Source organism: Bos javanicus, chromosome X (genome assembly GCF_032452875.1).
Source record: "Bos javanicus breed banteng chromosome X, ARS-OSU_banteng_1.0, whole genome shotgun sequence".
NCBI classification, from domain to species: Eukaryota; Metazoa; Chordata; class Mammalia; order Artiodactyla; family Bovidae; genus Bos; species Bos javanicus.
Genome location: NC_083897.1, coordinates 73968485 through 73986053, shown reverse-complemented (window position 1 = coordinate 73986053; position 17569 = coordinate 73968485). Strand labels below are relative to the sequence as shown.

Sequence of the window (17569 nt, the reverse complement as noted above, 5' to 3'; positions counted from 1 at the left end):
CCCATCCCACCGCTCTAACGTTGATACAGAGCTTCTGTTTGAGTTCCCTGAGAGGTACAACAATTTCCCATCGGCTATCTATTTTACATATGGTGATGTAAGTTTCCATGTTACTCTCTATATACATTTCACCCTCTCCTCCCCTCTCCCTATGTCCATAAATCTGTTCTCTATGTCTGTGTTTCCATTGCTGCCCTGCAAATAAGTTACTCAGTACCATCTTTCTAGATTCATTAGTATATATGCTTCAGTATACAATGTTTTCTTTGGAAGGAATGATGCTAAAGCTGAAACTCCAGTATTTTGGCCACCTCATGTGAAGAGTTGACTCATTGGAAAAGACTCTGATGCTGGGAGGGATTAGGGGCAGGAGGAAAAGGGGACGACAGAGGATGAGATGGCTGGATGGCATCACTGACTCGATGGACGTGAGTCTGAGTGAACTCCAGGAGTCGGTGATGGACAGAGAGGCCTGGGGTGATGGACAGGGAGGCCTGGCGTGCTGCGATTCATGGGGTCGCAAAGAGTCGGACACGACTGAACGACTGAACTGAACTGAACTGATACAATGTTTATCTTTCTCTTTCTGACTTTCTTCGCTCTGTATAATAGGCTCTAGGTTCATCAACCTCATTAGAAATGACTCAAATGTGTTCCTTTTTATTGTTGAGTGACGTTCCATTGTGTATATGTACCAGAACTTCTTTATCCATTCATCTGTCAATGGACATCTAGGTTGCTTCCACATTCTAGCTATTGTAAGTAGTGTTTCAATGAACAATGGGGTACATGTGTCTTTTTGAATGTTGGTTTCCTCAGGGTATATGCCTAGGATCCATATATTGCGGGGTCATATGGTGGTTTTATTCCTAGTTTTTTTAAGAAATCTCCATACTGTCTTCCATAGTGGCTGTGTCAATTTACATTCCCACCAGTGGTGCAAGAGGATTCCTTTTCTACACACCATCTCCAGCATTTATTGTCTGTAGACTTTTTGAAGGTGGGCATTCTGACCAGTGTGAGGTGATATCTCATTGTAGTTTTGATTTGCATTTCTCTAATAATGAGCCATGTTGAGCATTTTTTCATGTGTTTGTTAGCCATCTGTATGTCTTCTTTGGAGAAATCTCTGTTTAGGTCTTTTTTCCCACTTTTTGATTGGGTTGTTTATTTTTCTGGTATTGAGTTGTATGAGCTACTTGTATATTTTTGAAATTAATCCTTTGTCTGTTGTTTCATTTGCTATTATTTTCTCCCATTCTGAGGGTTGTCTTTTCACCTTGCTTATAGTTTCCTTTGCTGTACAAAAGCTTTTAAGTCTAATAAGGCCCCACTTGTTTACTTTTGTTTTTATTTCCATTACCCTAGGAGGTGGGTCATAGAGGATCTTGCTTTATGTCTTCTAGTGTCCTGCCTATGTAACCATGCTTTAAATGAGTATATTGGCATCATTTTTCCAACAGCAGTTTCTAACTTTCTGTACCTGTCACATTTTGTCAATTCTTGCAATATTTCAGACTTTTCATTTTTATTATATATGGTATATTGTGATTGGTGATCTTTGATGTTACTGTTATAATTGTCTTGGAGCACCAAGAACAGTGACCTTATAAGGCTAAGAACTTAATTGATAAATGTTATGAGTGTTCTGAGTGCTCCACTGAACAGACTTTCCCCCAAATCTCTCCCCTCCTCAGACCTTACTATTCCTGAGACATAACAATGTTGAAATTAAGCCAATTAATAACCCTACAATGACTTCTCTAAGTGTTCACTTGAAAAAGTCACACATCTCTCACTTTAAAACAAAAGCTAGAAATGAGTAAGCATAGTGAGGAGGGCAGGTAGAAAGTCCAGATTAATTGAAAGTTAGACTTCTTACACCAAACAACCAATTCATGAATGCAAAGGTAAAGTTCTTGAAATTTAAAATGCAGCTCCAGAGAAGAAATAGATTATAATAAAGCAAAACAGTCTTGTTGCTGATATGGAGAAATGTTTAGTCTGGATGTATTAAACAACCGATTTTCAATGTAGATGAAGCAGTTTTTGTATTGGAAAAAAATGCCATCAAGGTCTTTCATAGCTGGAGAGAATCAGTGCTTGACTTCAAAGGTTCAGAGGGCAAAATTGACTCTCTTGTTTAGGGGCTAGTAGATATGGTGTCTTTAACCTGAAGCCAATGCTGATTTACCATTCTGAAAATCCTAGGACCCTTAAGAATTATGCTAAATCTATTCTGCTTGCATCTATAAATGGAACAACAAAGCCTGGATGACAGTACACCTGTTTACAGAATGGTTTGCTGAGTATCTTAAGCCCATTGTTGAAACTTACCATTCAGAAAAAAAGTTTCCTTTCAAAATATTACTACTCATTTGCAATGTTCATGGTCACCAAAGAGCTCTGATGGAGATATACAAGATTAATACTGTTTTCATGCCTGTCAAGGCTATGGTTTTTCCAGTGGTCATGTATGGATGTGAGAGTTGAACTGTGAAGAAAGCTGAGCACCAAAGAATTGATGCTTTTGAACTGTGGTGTTGGAGAAGACTCTTGAGAGTCCCTTGGACTGCAAGGAGATCCAACCAGTCCATCCTAAAGGAGATCAGTCCTGGGACTGATGCTGAAGCTGAAACTCCAGTACTTTGGCCACCTGATGCGAAGAGTTGACTCATTGGAAAAGACCCTGATGCTGGGAGGGATTGGGGGCAGGAGGAGAAGAGGACGACAGAGATGAGATGGCTGGATGACATCACCGACTTGATGGACATGAGTCTGAGTGAACTCCGGGAGCTGGTGATGGACAGGGAGGCCTGGCGTGCTGCAATTCATGGGGTCACAAAGAGTCAGACACGACTGAGCAACTGAACTGAACACAATATCCATCCTGTAGCCCATAGACTTATTTTTATTTCATGTTTTGTTATTTAAGAAATGTCTTTTTTAAGACTGTAGCCGTCATAGTGGTTCTTCTGATGCATCTTGGCAAAGTAAATATAAAACCTTCTGGAAAGGATTCACCATTCTAGATGCTATTAAGGACATTAGTGATTCATGGGAAGAAGTCACGATATTAACATTTAATAGGAGTTTGAAATAACCAACCCTTATGGATGACTTTGAAGGATTCATGATTTCAATGAAGGAAGTAACTTCAGATATGGTAGAAATAGCAATAGACTTTGAATTAGAAGTGGATCCTAGAGATGTGACTGAATTGCTGCACTCTCATGATAAAACTTTAGTGGATGAAGAGATAATTCTATGGATGATCAAAGAAGGTGATTTCCTGAGATGAAAGCTATCCCTGAGGAAGATACTGTGACGATTGTTGCAATGACAGCAAAGGATTTTAGAATACTACATAAACTAAGTTGATAAAGGGTTTCAGAGGATTGACTGCAATTTTGAAAGAAGTTCTGTAGTGAGTAAAATGCTATCAATCAGAATTGCATGCTACAGAGAAATCATTCATGAAAGGAAGAGTCAGTTGATGTGCCAAAACTTCATTGTCTTAGGAAATTGCCATCAGATCAGATCAGTCGCTCAGTCGTGTCCGACTCTTTGCAACCCCATGAATCGCAGCACGCCAGGCTTCCCTGTCCATCACCCAACTCCCAGAGTTCACTCAGACTCACATCCATCGAGTCAGTGATTCCATCCAGCCATCTCATCCTCCATTGTCCCCTTCTCCTCCTGCCCCCAATCCCTCCCAGCATCAGAGTCTTTTCCAATGAGTCAACCCTTCGCATGAGGTGGCCAAAGTACTGGAGTTTCAGCTTTAGCATCATTCCTTCCAAAGAAATCCCAGGGCTGATCTCCTTCAGAATGGACTGGTTGGATCTCCTTGCAGTCCAAGGATCTTCAACACCACAGTTCAAAAGCATCAATAGGCACCCCAATCTTCAGCAGTCACCACCCTTCTCAATCAGCAGCCATCAACATTGGGGAAAAATCCTCCACCAGCAAAAGATTATGATTCACTGAAGGCTCAGGTGATGGTTAGTTTTTTTTAGCAGTAAAGTATTTTTAATTAATGTATGCACATTTTTTTAGACAATGCCATTGCACACTTTAATAAACTACATGCATGCATGCTAAATCGCTACAGTCTTGTCTGACTCTTTGCGACCCTATGGACTGTAGCCTGTCAGGCTCCTTAGTCTATGAGATTCTCCAGGCAAGAATACTGGAGTGGGTTGCCATTTCCTACTCCATTAATAAACTACAGACCAGTGTAAATACAAATATCATATGTACTGAAAACCAAAACATATATGACTTGCTTTATTGCAATATTTGCTTTATTTAGTAAGACAGACATAGCTTCTCATTTAACCTAGGGTCTTTATCAATCTCACCGTACATGGCTGTCTATATTTTTTCTACCTCAAAGAGTTCAGAATGAAGGAAGAGTGGCTCCAACATGCCCCACACTACAAGGCTTGTGGGATCTTATTTCCCTGACCAGGGATTGAACCTGGGCCCTTGATGTTGAGAACCCAGAGTCCTAACCATGGGACTGGCAGTTAATTCCCAATATTTGCTTTATTGTGATTGTCTGGAACCAAACTCAAAGTATCTTTGAAGTATGCCTGTAATCTGAAATATTCTATGGAATCATCCCTATCTCTATAAAGGAATATTTGTTCTGATTTGGTGACCATTCTAAGCATTGCCTTAAGATGATATAGGTGGATATTGTAGGAATTTAGAAAAAGAAATATGCATGATTACTGTGGACTCAAGGTAGTTGAGATACATAGATAAATTGTTCATATGTAGTGATAACTGCAAAATACTCATGTCTTTCAAGGCAAAGTGAGTTAAAAGTGCATTAATCTTCAATCTGAGTCCTATCAATATTATGCATATTAGAAACAGACTTACTGTAATCAGGCAACTAAATCACTGAAGCTCTCTACTGTCACAGAGATCACTTTTATCCCATTTAAAGCAACTCACTCACTTTGCCTTTCACTGCTTTTATTTCTTAAATTATTTTATTTTTTTAATTGGAGGATAATTACAATATTGTGGTGATTTTTGCCATGCACAGACATGAATCGGCCACGGGTATATATGTGTCCTCCCATCGTGAACCCCCATCCCATCTCATTCCCCACCCTGTCCCTCTGGGTTGTCCCAGAGCACTGGGTGTCCTGCTTCATGCATCAAACTTGTGCTGGTCATCTGTTTTACATATGGTAGTATACATGTCTCAATGCTTTTTTCTCAAATCATCCCACCCTCACCTCCTCCCACAGAGTCCAAAAGTCTGTTCTTTATATCTGTGTCTCTTTTGCTTCCCTTTCATGTAGGATCATTGTTACCATCTTTCTAAATTCCATATGCATGTGTTAATATATAGTATTTTTGTTTCTCTTTCTGACTTACTTCACTCTATATAATAGGCTCCAGTTTCATCCACCTTATTAGAACTGACTCAGATATTTTATTATCTCTAACTGGTATCACATGCTATGGGTTAGCACAATAATCAAGCAAAAAAATGTTCTCTGCTGGGAATTTTAAAAAAATTAATTTCTATTGGAGTATAGTTCTCTTATAATGTTGTATTAATTTCTACTGTTCAGCAAAATGAATCAGCTATGCATATACAAATATCCCCTACCTTTTGGACTTCCTTCCCATTCAGGTCACCATAGTGCATTAGAGTCTCCTGTACTATACAGTATGTTCTTATTAGTTATCTATTTATCAGTGGTGTATATATGTCAATCCAAATCTCCAAATTAAAAAAAAAAAAAAAAAGGCCTGTTTAGATACTGATAGCTTACAGTGTTTAGTGAATGGTGCTGCCAGATTGATGGTCTCTGAAGAAGATTTAACTCTGGGACCAAAGACATGGCCTCAATCACTCAGAGCTTTTGTGTCACAGACAAAACTGGCTAGTTGGGCTAGGGGCATGGTTTTCACTTCAGTCATGAGAGGTCCCGGGTTCATATCCTGGATGAGCCCCCAAGATGATAGTTTAGCATATGGTGAATGGTGGTTGGTGCCAGATTTGTGGTCTCCAAAGAAGATTTAATTCTGGGACAAAAGATGCAGTCTCAATCACTCAAGAGCCTTTGTGTAGCAGGCCTTTTATTAAAGTGAAAGTGATAGAAAAGGCTTTTGACATAGATATCAGAAGGGGGTAGAAAAAGTACCTGCCTCAGTAGTTTAAGCAGACCATTATATACTTTTATGTTAGCTGTTAAGAATAGATAAAAGGAATGCCTCAAGGTTGTGAAAATTTTCCCCAGACCCTTTCCTGTAACATACATTCTGAGATGACAGCAGCATGAGATTAGCCAGAAGGAATGGGTTAACCCAGAGCTCAAGGCTGTGAAAGTTTTACCCAGACCTTTTTTCATAACATACATTTTGAAATAACATTAGTTCAAGACTAGCCAGGGAGAGCTTGATCTGAGCAGCATGTCCCTATGTGAGAAATATTGTTTGTAACCATTAGCTCTTGGCCTAAAGAAAGCTAGTTTTTAGGCAAGATAGATTGTTGTCATAGTAACACAGAGCGTAAGCAAAACATGTCCTATGTGAATAAGGCAAAAGCATGTATGAATTAAAAAAAATATTTGCTGCCTCCTCCTTCTTGGGGGTCCTAGACACTCTGAGACTTCCTGTCAACCTGCTCTCTCCCTGCTTTTTCTTTTAGGAGAATATTGCTGCTGAAGAGAAAGGGGCAAAGAAATCTGTCTATAACTGCTTCCTGCTGGTGAGTGGTGCTGACCTTAAATTGTTGAAGCAACATTTTCTCCTTACCCTTTAATATAGGGTCTCTGATCTAAGAGCCCCAAGTAATAACTAGAGGAGGTAGTAGAAACTGCAGGGGGATGAACAATCATTTGTAATTTAAAAGCTTTCAAACGGTTAGAAACAAATCCCATTATACAGACACAAATGTAAGGAGCAAACAGCAAGAATAAGATGATTACAATTATTATAGTCAAGATAGTTTTTCACCAAGGAGAGCTTGTAAATGAAGATTACATATGTGACCAGAGTGGAACATCAGGGGAGTCCATTTTGAAGAATGACCAGAATCTCTGTATCACCATTATTTTGTCTAGGAAGTTGTTGTATTCTTTAGAAAGTAAAAAGGTAGACACCAAAAATCAGTAAAAGAGTTATTGTAATCAGTGGTCCAAACAAGAATAAGAATCAGGTTACATTTGGTAGTAATTTTGATGCTGGTCTAGATAGAGTCCACACTTGGGTTGCCCTGTTTATAAGAATGGAACAAATCCAGTTAGAAGTAGTTGAAACGGTGACATCTGAACTTTAACAGACAAATCTTGTAACAATTTTAGTGTTTTTTTGAGGTATGAGAAGATGTAAGAACTTGGGCTCAAGAAAAATTGTTTTCCTGAAAATATCTGACTGTCTAAAGTCCTGTTTTTCCCAGAGTACAGAGTGAGTGCCTAATTTCTGATTTCTACCTGAATTCCTCTCAGGGGATGTTGCCATGTTTTAATCTTTGTAGAGGCAGATAGCAGAGAAGGCAATGGCACCCCACTCCAGTACTCTTGCCTGGAAAATCCCATGGATGGAGGAGCCAGGTAGGCTGCAGTCCATGGAGTCTCTGAGAGTCGAACACGACTGAGCGACTTCATTTTCACTTTTCACTTTCATGCATTGGAGAGGGAAATGGCAGCCCGCTCTAGTGTTCTTGCCTGGAAAATCCCAGGGACGGTGGAGCCTGATGGGCTGCAGTCTATGAGGTCGCACAGAGTCGGACACGACTGAAGCGACTTAGCAGCAGCAGCAGAGGCAGATAGCAAGTGCCAGTTTTCAATCACAGGACCCCATCGTGGCTATGAGTTTGACCATGGTTTGGGGACATTTTATTGCCATCTTGTAGGAAGGTTCATTCCCAGGTCTGTTGAAGATTTCACTGATAGGCCACTCAGTGTGCTGTTACTGGACTAGGCCCTTTGAAGAGCAAAAGTTTCTGGACCACATCTGTCTTACTAGCCTCTTGGTCTAGGAAAATAGTCTGTCTTGTTGCTTCTTCTCATATATAGAGTCACTCTATTACAATTGTTGTCACACACTTGATAATGTAAGGGACAACACTTTCGAAACAGGCAACATTATAAGTAAGAACTTAAGTCAAGAACTTCCATTAGGTATAGCCCAGTGATATCTCCAGGTTATCTGATTTAGTTTGTTAAATGACTATAGCCTGTTGTTAATCTCCTGGTTGTAGATCTTGGAGCATCTGATCTTTATTTACAGATTGGTTACTGAGATAAGCTTTAAACTGAGAGTGTCTTTTTAATAACTTAATTAAACCTCTTGGCAATATAACATATCAAAAGCCATATTCTAAGAAAATTTTGTTCTTTTAATAGGGAAAGAAAACCAACTTCTAGTTTGGCACTGGCTTATATTCAATGTGAAACAATAGTTATACTTAGCCCAAGTAATAATAAAATATTTCAAAGGCAGTTTAATGTCTTAAAGTACTTATGCCATGCACAAAACTCTCTTCCACTTGTCACATACTTTTTGTATACTTGCTACAAACCTTTTTTACACTTTCTGAATTCATCATTTTATTTTCCCACTCAGAGAACAATCACCTATAAGTCAGACTTAACTTCCTTTTCCTTTAATAAAATGTAATTCCATCCCTTATGTCTGTTTATTAAAAACATACATCTTACTTTCCTTCAGCAACTATGACAAATTAACCTCAGCAATATTATCCAAAGACGAAGACCACTGAGACATATATAAATCTGGACCAACAGAGATCTCAGTTTTTTGCTTGAGATTTAAAATGTCTCTTTGTCCTTTTTTTCCCCTTGGCTTGAAGTTCTGCTAATTTGCTCACAGCTGGAGTTTCAGACAGGGTGGGCTGAATCTCTCAAGGACATGGAAAGTTAACTTCACGATTTTTCTAGGCATGTTTTTGCTTCTCAGACAGGATCATAGTTCAAAAAAAAAAAAAAAGTATTTTAACAAGCTAGTTTTTTCCTAATTGTACATGTAAAAGGAACCAGTTTTGCAGTTTTTAAAAAGATTTTATTTTAATCAATTTTCACTGGATTCTAAAGAATATCATGGCCATCCAGTGTCAAAAATGTCATCTCTCCTTCGTAGCTAAAATTTAAACCAAATTGGCTCTGATGACAGGGGCAGACTGACTGATAAGATGTTGTTCCAGCAGGGATTGTCTCTCTGGGGAGATGAGATCTTCTCTTAAATCAAAAAATGCCTGAATATAAGGGACTTTTTAGGCTCTGGGGATCAAACTTATCCCAGTTTTTGAAGATGCAGTCTAAAGGGGTAGTACTGGAACTATATGAAGCTCCCATCTATAAGAGAGAAAAAGCAGCATTCAGCACTTTTGTTTCTCTACCAGAGGCATCCTTCCCTGCTCTAGATGGGGAAGAGGTAGACTCTCCATCAAAAGCTTCCTCTTTCTGACCATCTGGTTGGACTTCATCTACCTTACTGACAGGTGCATTGTTTGTTTCATCTGGCCCTCCTCGTTCTACCACTGAGCAGGGGTGGAGATGTGCCAGGGGTAGACCCTGCAGCATCCCAAAATGTATGTTTATGTCTATCCTTACTCTTTCCACAAATTGGGGGGGGGGTGGGTGAAGATGCACCCAGGGGTGGACCTGGTGGCATCCCAAACTGTCTTAGTTGTCCGCCTTCCTCATCTCACAAGCAAGGATGGGTGGAGATGCACCAGGGGTGGACCTGGGAGTATCCCAAATTGATGTCCAGTCCTTTATCATCAAGATCTTTATTTGATTTCCCCTGACGCCACCTGGGGTGTTACAGAGTAGCCTTTTGGTGTGCTTTCCATGTACCCAAATCTTGGATTCCATGATTTGTATTCTCAGAAATCTCATGTTTGCTAGCATTACCTCTATCCATATAGTCCAGAGGCATGAGCATGACAAGGACTCATCTCTGGGTTTCTAGGATCTCATGCAGGCTGCCAGGAGAGTGATTTCTTGCCAAGGAGATGTTCCTAGAGCTAGAGCTCCACCTAGCTTCCTAATGTGTTCCTGCTTGCAGTTTATAAGAAAACAGCTGAGATATAACTTTTGATCTCTAATAAGGTTAGGTACTATAGTACTAGCAAAACTTGAGATGGGGATCTAGCTAGAAGAACACAACAGCATGAATTGAAAAATTCTCCAAAAATCTACAATCTGGCATACAAGGTTAGCAGCTTCAATTCCCTCAAGGTTAGTAGCTTCAATTCCCTAAGCAGTTATGAAATGGTCAAAGAGCCCAGGAAAAGTTGACCAGGAAAGGAAAAGTTCAGACGATACGCTCATCCATTTTTTGCTGCTCCCCTCATGGGGACAAAGGACACCTCTTTTCATTGTCAGGATTGTATAAACTCCATGTCAGAATCCCCCTTCGGGGCTGCCTTAAGCAATATGAGGCACATCCATGGAACCACAGAGCCAGACACAGCTATCACTCTGTGCTTGGTTGTACATCTCAGGCTCAGGGCATTCACACAAACAGGACACCTTAGTGTTACTAAACTGGAGGTTTTACAGTAAAAGAGCACTGGTTTCCTGTCTGGGCTGTAACAAATTGCTTATTTTTGGTTGGTTTTATTTACATATAAAGGTCCTGGAAACTTTTGTATGGAAACAAATTTGATAACTTCAGTAATGTCAGTATAGCAATGTAAATGATCTTTATTTTCAGATTGTTAGTGATTAGAAGTAGGGATTAAATGAAGATTGTAAGTGTGGGGTTAGGCCATTGATTTATTTTTCCTTTTTGACACATTACATGACTTGTGGGATCTTAGGTCCCTGACCAAGGATTGAACCCAGGCCTTAAGCAGTGAGAGTACGTAATCATAACCAGTGGGTCACCAGGCAGTTCCCTCGGACATTGAGTTTTTAACTTTTACCTAATATTTAACAGGAAATTTGCCATTCCATAAAGAAAATTTTCCATTTGCAAAATAAATTTGCATTTAAAAAAGGATTTGGGGAACGTACAGCACACCAGGTTTCCCTGTCCTTCACTATCTTGAAGTTTTCTCAAACTCATGTCCATTGAGTTGGTGATGCCATCCAATCATCTCATCCTCTGTCACCTCCTTCTAATCCTGCCCTCAATCTTTCCCAGCATCAGGGTCTTTCCCAGTGAGTCATTTCTTCATATCAAGTAGCCCAAGTATTGTAGCTTCAGCTTCAGCATCAGTACTTCCAATGAATATTCAGGGTTGATTTCCTTTAGGATTAACTGGTTTGATCTCCTTGCAGTCCACAGGGACACTCAAGAGTCTTCTCCAGCACAATTTGAAAGCATCAATTCTTTGGTGCTCAGCCTTCTTTATGGTCCAACTCTCACATCCGTCCATGACTACTGGAAAAAACATAGCTTTGACTATGTGGACCTTTGCTGGCAAAGTAATGTCTCTGCTTTTTAATATGCTGTCTAGGTTTGCCATAGCTTTTCTTCCAAGGAGTAAGCATCTTTTAATTTCATGGCTGCAGTCACCATCCACAATGATTTTGGAGCCCAAGAAAATAAAGTCTGCCCCTGTTTCGATTTTTCCTCCCTTTATTTGCCATGAAGTAATGGGACCAGATGCCATGATCTTAGTTTTTTGAATGTTGACTTTTAAGCCTGCTTTTTCACTTTCCTCTTTCACCCTCATCAAGAGGCTCTTCAGTTCCTCTTCAATTTCTGCCATTAAAGTGGTGTCATCTGCATATCTGAGGTTGTTGATATTTCTCCTGGCAGTCTTGACTCCAGCTTGTGATTCAAACAGCCCAGCATTTTGCATGATGTACTCTGGATATAGTTAAATAAGCAGGGTGACAATATATAACTTCGACATATTCCTTTCCCAATTTTGAACCAGTCCATTTTACATATACAGTTCTAACTGGTGCTTCTTGACCTGCATACAGGTTTCTCAGGAGACAGGTAAGGTGGTCTGGTATTCCCATCTCTTTAAGAATTATCCACAGTTTATTGTAATCCATACAGTCAAAGGCTTTAGTGTAGTCAATGATTCAGTAGATTTGAAGTAAGATGATTCTATTTGCTATAGTTCTACTGGGGAAATACACAACATAAAAGGCTAAATATTTAAACTCTGTTCTAACACCTCCCTAGTTAAGCCAAGTATGAATACTGTCTACATAAATCTGTCTTAAGCTCTGTGTAATTTTTATTTCTGGAATTCGGGAAAGAATGCCTAAACCCAAATCTATGTCTATAATGAACTTCATTTACTAGGTTTATTGTTTAAATAGCTTTAAGAAAGTATTTGAAGATCCATGTAATAACTATAAATGTACCTAATTAGATCATAATGTAATTAAATTTAGTTATATTTATAATGTCTATAATTTTAACTTCCTAATACTCCCCCAAGTATAAAATTTTCTAAGCATGTCATATTACAAATCTGCAGAAATCAAAATTAGGAATCTTATGCTTTTGTATGTAATTGTTCTCATTTTGGAGACAGATGTAGTAGTAGAATTTCTTTTTTAATGACATTCTTTATTTTCTTCGACCAGCATTTCTTTAACAACTACCAGGAACATAGAAAAGGTTTTGCATTAGGTACTCTCCTTACCCTCAAGCAATTCAAGGAGTTCATACTGTAATAATGAACTTCAGTAATTTTCTTAAAAATGAGAGTAACAATATATATATGAAACAATAATAGAATGATGCTTTTGGATTAAAGATGCTATATATTGCTTTTAAATAGTATGCTGTTCAATCAGTTGTGTCTAACATACACAGACATGCTATCTGATCTCACTTTAAATTCATGACAGTTAACCTCTATTATATACCATGGTTGTCTTGTGAACAACATTTATACCACCAAAGATACTCATTATAGTGTTTATAAAGAAAGATTGAGAAAGCCCACAATTTCACATCAAAAATAATTACAACTCTAACACATCTGTGAGAATGTTTGTTTACATGAACCAATCAATCTAACAATTTTGACACAATCATAGTGGCCTTTATTTCACTTATATATTTGAACACAGTTAGATGCACTGATAATTTACTGTCTAGTATTAGTTTTATTTATGTTTAAGGTAAGTCTATGCTTGAGTTTTCATATGCTTTAGCTAAACGCTGATTTCAAGATGCTAAATTTCTTCTCAATATTTTGTTTACTTTCTAGTTGATCTACTGACCTCATAATGTCTGAAATCAGATTCAGCAATCTCACTTGGGATCAAGTTGTAACACTGGATAAAGTGTTAGATGAAGTAATTCCAGTTCATGGAAGGGGAAATTTCCCCACATTGGCAGTAAAACCAAAAGATATTATTCATGTTGTGAAAGATCAACTGATAGAGCAAGGAATTATTGTTAAAGATACTCGATTGAATGGTTCCACAGCAAGTTACATACTTGCAAGCCACAGTGGAATCAGCTATAAGGATCTGGATGTCATTTTTGGTGTTGAACTACCAAGTGATCAAGAATTTCAGGTTGTTAAGGATGTAGTTCTAGGTTGTCTATTCGACTTTTTACCAAAAGGTGTAAAAAAGGATAAGATCACCCTGAATACCATGAAAGAGGCTTATGTGCAGAAGATGGTTAAAGTTTGCAATAAGCATGATCGTTGGAGTCTCATCTCTCTGTCAAATAACACTGGGAAGAATGTCGAGCTAAAATTTGTTAATTCACTCAGACGACAATTTGAATTTAGTGTAGATTCCTTTCAAATTGTCTTGGATCCCATGTTAGATTTCTATACTGACAAAAATGGTAACCTAACCAATGAATGCTATCCTGTTGTGGTAGCTGAAAGCATGTATGGAGATTTCCAAGAAGCAATGACACATTTACAGTACAAGCTTATATCTACCAGAAAACCTGAAGAAATTAGAGGTGGTGGCCTTCTGAAATACAGCAACTTGCTGGTTCGTGACTTTAAACCAGCTTGTGAAGCAGAAATCAAGACCCTGGAACGTTATATGTGTTCTAGATTCTTCATTGATTTTCCTGATGTAGCAGAACAGCAAAAGAAGATTGAATCATACCTCCGCAACCATTTCATAGGTGAAGAAAAGAGCAAGTATGACTACCTCATGACCTTGCATGGAGTCGTGAATCAGAGCACGGTTTGCCTCATGGGACTTGAAAGAAGGCAGACCCTCAATATGATTGCCCTTATGGCTTTAAAAGTACTTGGAGAACAGAATATCCTACCTAATACAGACAACGTAACTTGCTTTTATCAGCCTGCTCCATACTTTGTTGCTGAAGGAGGATACCCTACTTATTATGTAACATCTGGACCACCACCTATATTCTTTCAGCCATACCACCCACTGCACTTTCATGTGCCAAATGGTATGATTTAAACACACACACACACACAATAGAAACTTTGCTTTAATTAAACACCTTCTAAAAGCAAGTTTCCAAATTTATGCAGTTACCAACTATTTTATAATTTACAGCTTAAACCATCATAGTAAATACAATATCATCTATGAACTGACCTTTTTAAATGATCTTCAAATGTTATTGATTAGCTATAACAACTTTCAAATATTGTGGACCACTTAAAATGATTTTCAAATCTGACTGACTACTTATAACTCAAATTTGCTATGACAAATACATTAGAGATGACTGAATATTTGATTAAAGTATAAAAGAACAGGCTCATGTTTTAAAATCCAGAGGTACAGAAAAGACCAGTGCAAACAATTCTGTATTCAGTCAGTTCCTTTGCTACCTTTACTTCATTTCTTTTTCTAGTGAATAGTACCGTCAATGAATTTTCAATGCCTAACAAAAATGCCTAATTTCAAAGACAACAGATTCAGAAGACATTAAAATCCTAGACTTTGCAAGCATATATTTTGTTTCCTAATTGATTTAGATACAAACTCTTAATACAGTTTTAAGGAACACTGAAAAAAATGATTCTGGAAAACACTGGACATTAGTAATTTATCAACTATCAAGTTGATTTGCGGATCTGAAGAATAATACACCCAGCTGGACAGCCAATACTGTGACCATTTATACAGATTTCTTCATTTTTTCCCCCAAACAGTTGAAAAGAATGAAAATGACCAACTCTGAATGTGAAGTTTTCTATTATCCTCTGGTTAAAAAAAAAAAAAAAAAAAAAGACTCTAAATGTCAAAAAGCAAAAAGCTGACAGAGGATTTTATCCATGGCATTTACCATTTTTATGACCTATATGACCAATGTCTTAATATGTGGAGATTTTAGTGTTAATAAGTAAGTGAATATATTTTCATTATTACTCGCTAAAGCTTTTTTCCATCTTGCTCTTACCAAAGATGTTTCTAACATGACACTCAAGTGCCTCCTCATGTGAGATTTTGCATAGTGCTGGAATTTATTCAACAATTTTATATGTTCATCAAGTATCTGAATATCTACTCACTATATCACATATTCTGCTAGCAATATGCCTATGGGAATAAAGCAATATTTTCTTCCTATAATGAAGAAAAGGATCCATGACCAATATTACCTGGGATGACAGGAGGACCTATCCTGAATGAATATAAATAAGGCCCTCAGATAACTTCACAATTTTTACTTGCTTCTGAATTTTTATTAGTTTCCATCTCAGTTTTCATTGGCCATTTCAAGTTTTTCCATCACAGCATGATCCAACAGGCATAGTCTGAGAATTTGTCACTTAAATGACTGTCTTTAATCCATCTTCTCTGTATTACGTTATTGGACTCAAGAAGTACACCAAAGATGGCATTTTCAAATGACCAGTATTTATGAGATGTTTTTTTTACCACAGTACCTTTGGCTATTAGTATATTTTTAAAGAGTTATATTATTCATATATATGAATATGAATATATACAAATACTATATATGTATCTCACAAGCATGAAGCTTTAAAACATTGTATGTATTCAATATCTTGCTTGGGACAAATAAAGATTTACAAATGCTATATTAAAAAGAAAATTCAGTAGTCTATTGGCGGCATAATGTATTGGCTAAAAATTACTGATCTTTCTGTCTTAATATATGCTTTAGTTTTCAGTTAATGAGAGTGCTTGTGTGTAAAACTGACGAATTATATGCTATATTAACAGTACCCCCCCAAAAAAAAATTACAAGATGTATGCTGCTGCTAAGTCACTTCAGTCATGTCCAACTCTGTGCAACCCCATAGACAGCAGCCCACTAGGCTCCCCTGTCCCTGGGATTCTCCAGGCAAGAACACTGGAGTGGGTTGCCATTTCCTTCTCCAGTGCAGGAAAGTGAAAAGTGAAAGTGAAGTCGCTCAGTCGTGTCCAACTCCTAGCGACCCCATGGACTGCAACCTACCAGGCTTCTCTCTCCATGGGATTTTCCAGGCAAGAGTACTGGAGTGGGGTGCCATTGCCTTCTCCAACAAGATGTATAGGAAAAGTATTTAAGAATAAAAGAACTATGATAGTGATGAGTCACGGGTAAAGGTTCAGTATATTCCAGAGTAACATTTTATGATGAATAACAGAATTTTGAAGCTATTTGGAAGCATATCTTATCACCCATGTGCTTCCTTAACTTCCTTTGGTCCTACTGAGTTTGAACTCCTTCCCTAAAAAGTGAATTCCCTGTGATATTCTCCTAAAGCTTTAAATACTGCTGGAAGAATGACCTGAGAGCTGCATGTTTCCTCCTAATGTGTCAAGCATGTGTTTCCATTATAGCAGAAAAGCTTCAGAATTGGCATTTTTAAAGCTCAAATTTTTTCTTGAGAGGGAACCCATATTTGTTGAAGGAAATGGTATCACTAAAGAGAAAGCTAAAGCTTTATCTCTCATGGTTTTCTTTATAGATACCATCATCAAGCTATGCTGTGTTCTTTGCTCCCAACTGAGCAGAAAATATATATTTTTTCATTAGCATATGAGCATCTCTCCAAGATAAGGCTAGTTGCCTTGAAAAGCAGTTTTATCTCATTCTGTTTATTAGGATAATAAATGGAAAAGCTTTTTATAAAGAAATTAATGCCAGCTTCATGGCCTAAAGGAATTAATAGAAGTTATTTTAAATATAACTCTATAGCATGTCATCCCATTACAAGAGAAAAATGGTGTTGTCTTTTCCTATTTAATTTTACACAAATTCAAGGCTGAGTCTTGGCTCAGAAGTTTGTTTTGTTTTGTTTTCCCCTCCAGAATACTAACCAGAACCAAAAAAAGAAATCTTTCTGATATACTTCTAGTGTGTGTGTGTGTGTGTGTGTGTGTATATATATATATATATATATATATATATATATATATATATAGTATATCAGTGGGACACATTTGGTGTCAGTTATTGGTACATATTTTTGAAACTAAAATATTCTTGGATTTCACAAATATTTTCATGAAGCTCTACTAGTATTTGTAACTTTTTAAATTCAGAGATATTCTAATGATGACTGATGTCCAGTTTAGTCGAAGAAAACTTAAAAGAAAGATTAATCATGAGAGCCCAGCAAAATAAAAGAATATCAGAGCTAGAAAAGTTGTGAATTTCTTTAAGAAATTGGGGAAACTCT

General features: G+C 37.7%; 1 protein-coding gene across 3 annotated transcripts in view; it reads left to right on the top strand.

Moving 5' to 3' along the window:
* Positions 1 to 15972, top strand: part of TENT5D (terminal nucleotidyltransferase 5D) — a 287611-nt gene extending 271639 nt beyond the window's left edge. For all 3 annotated transcript variants that reach the window (XM_061409618.1, XM_061409617.1, XM_061409619.1), the window contains 2 exons: positions 6683 to 6742; positions 13190 to 15972. In XM_061409618.1, the coding sequence (XP_061265602.1) occupies positions 13209 to 14381 (1173 nt within the window). In that variant the 5' untranslated portion in view covers positions 6683 to 6742; positions 13190 to 13208 and the 3' untranslated portion in view covers positions 14382 to 15972. The remainder of the gene's footprint in view (positions 1 to 6682; positions 6743 to 13189) is intronic.
* Positions 15973 to 17569: the final 1597 nt, after the last annotated feature.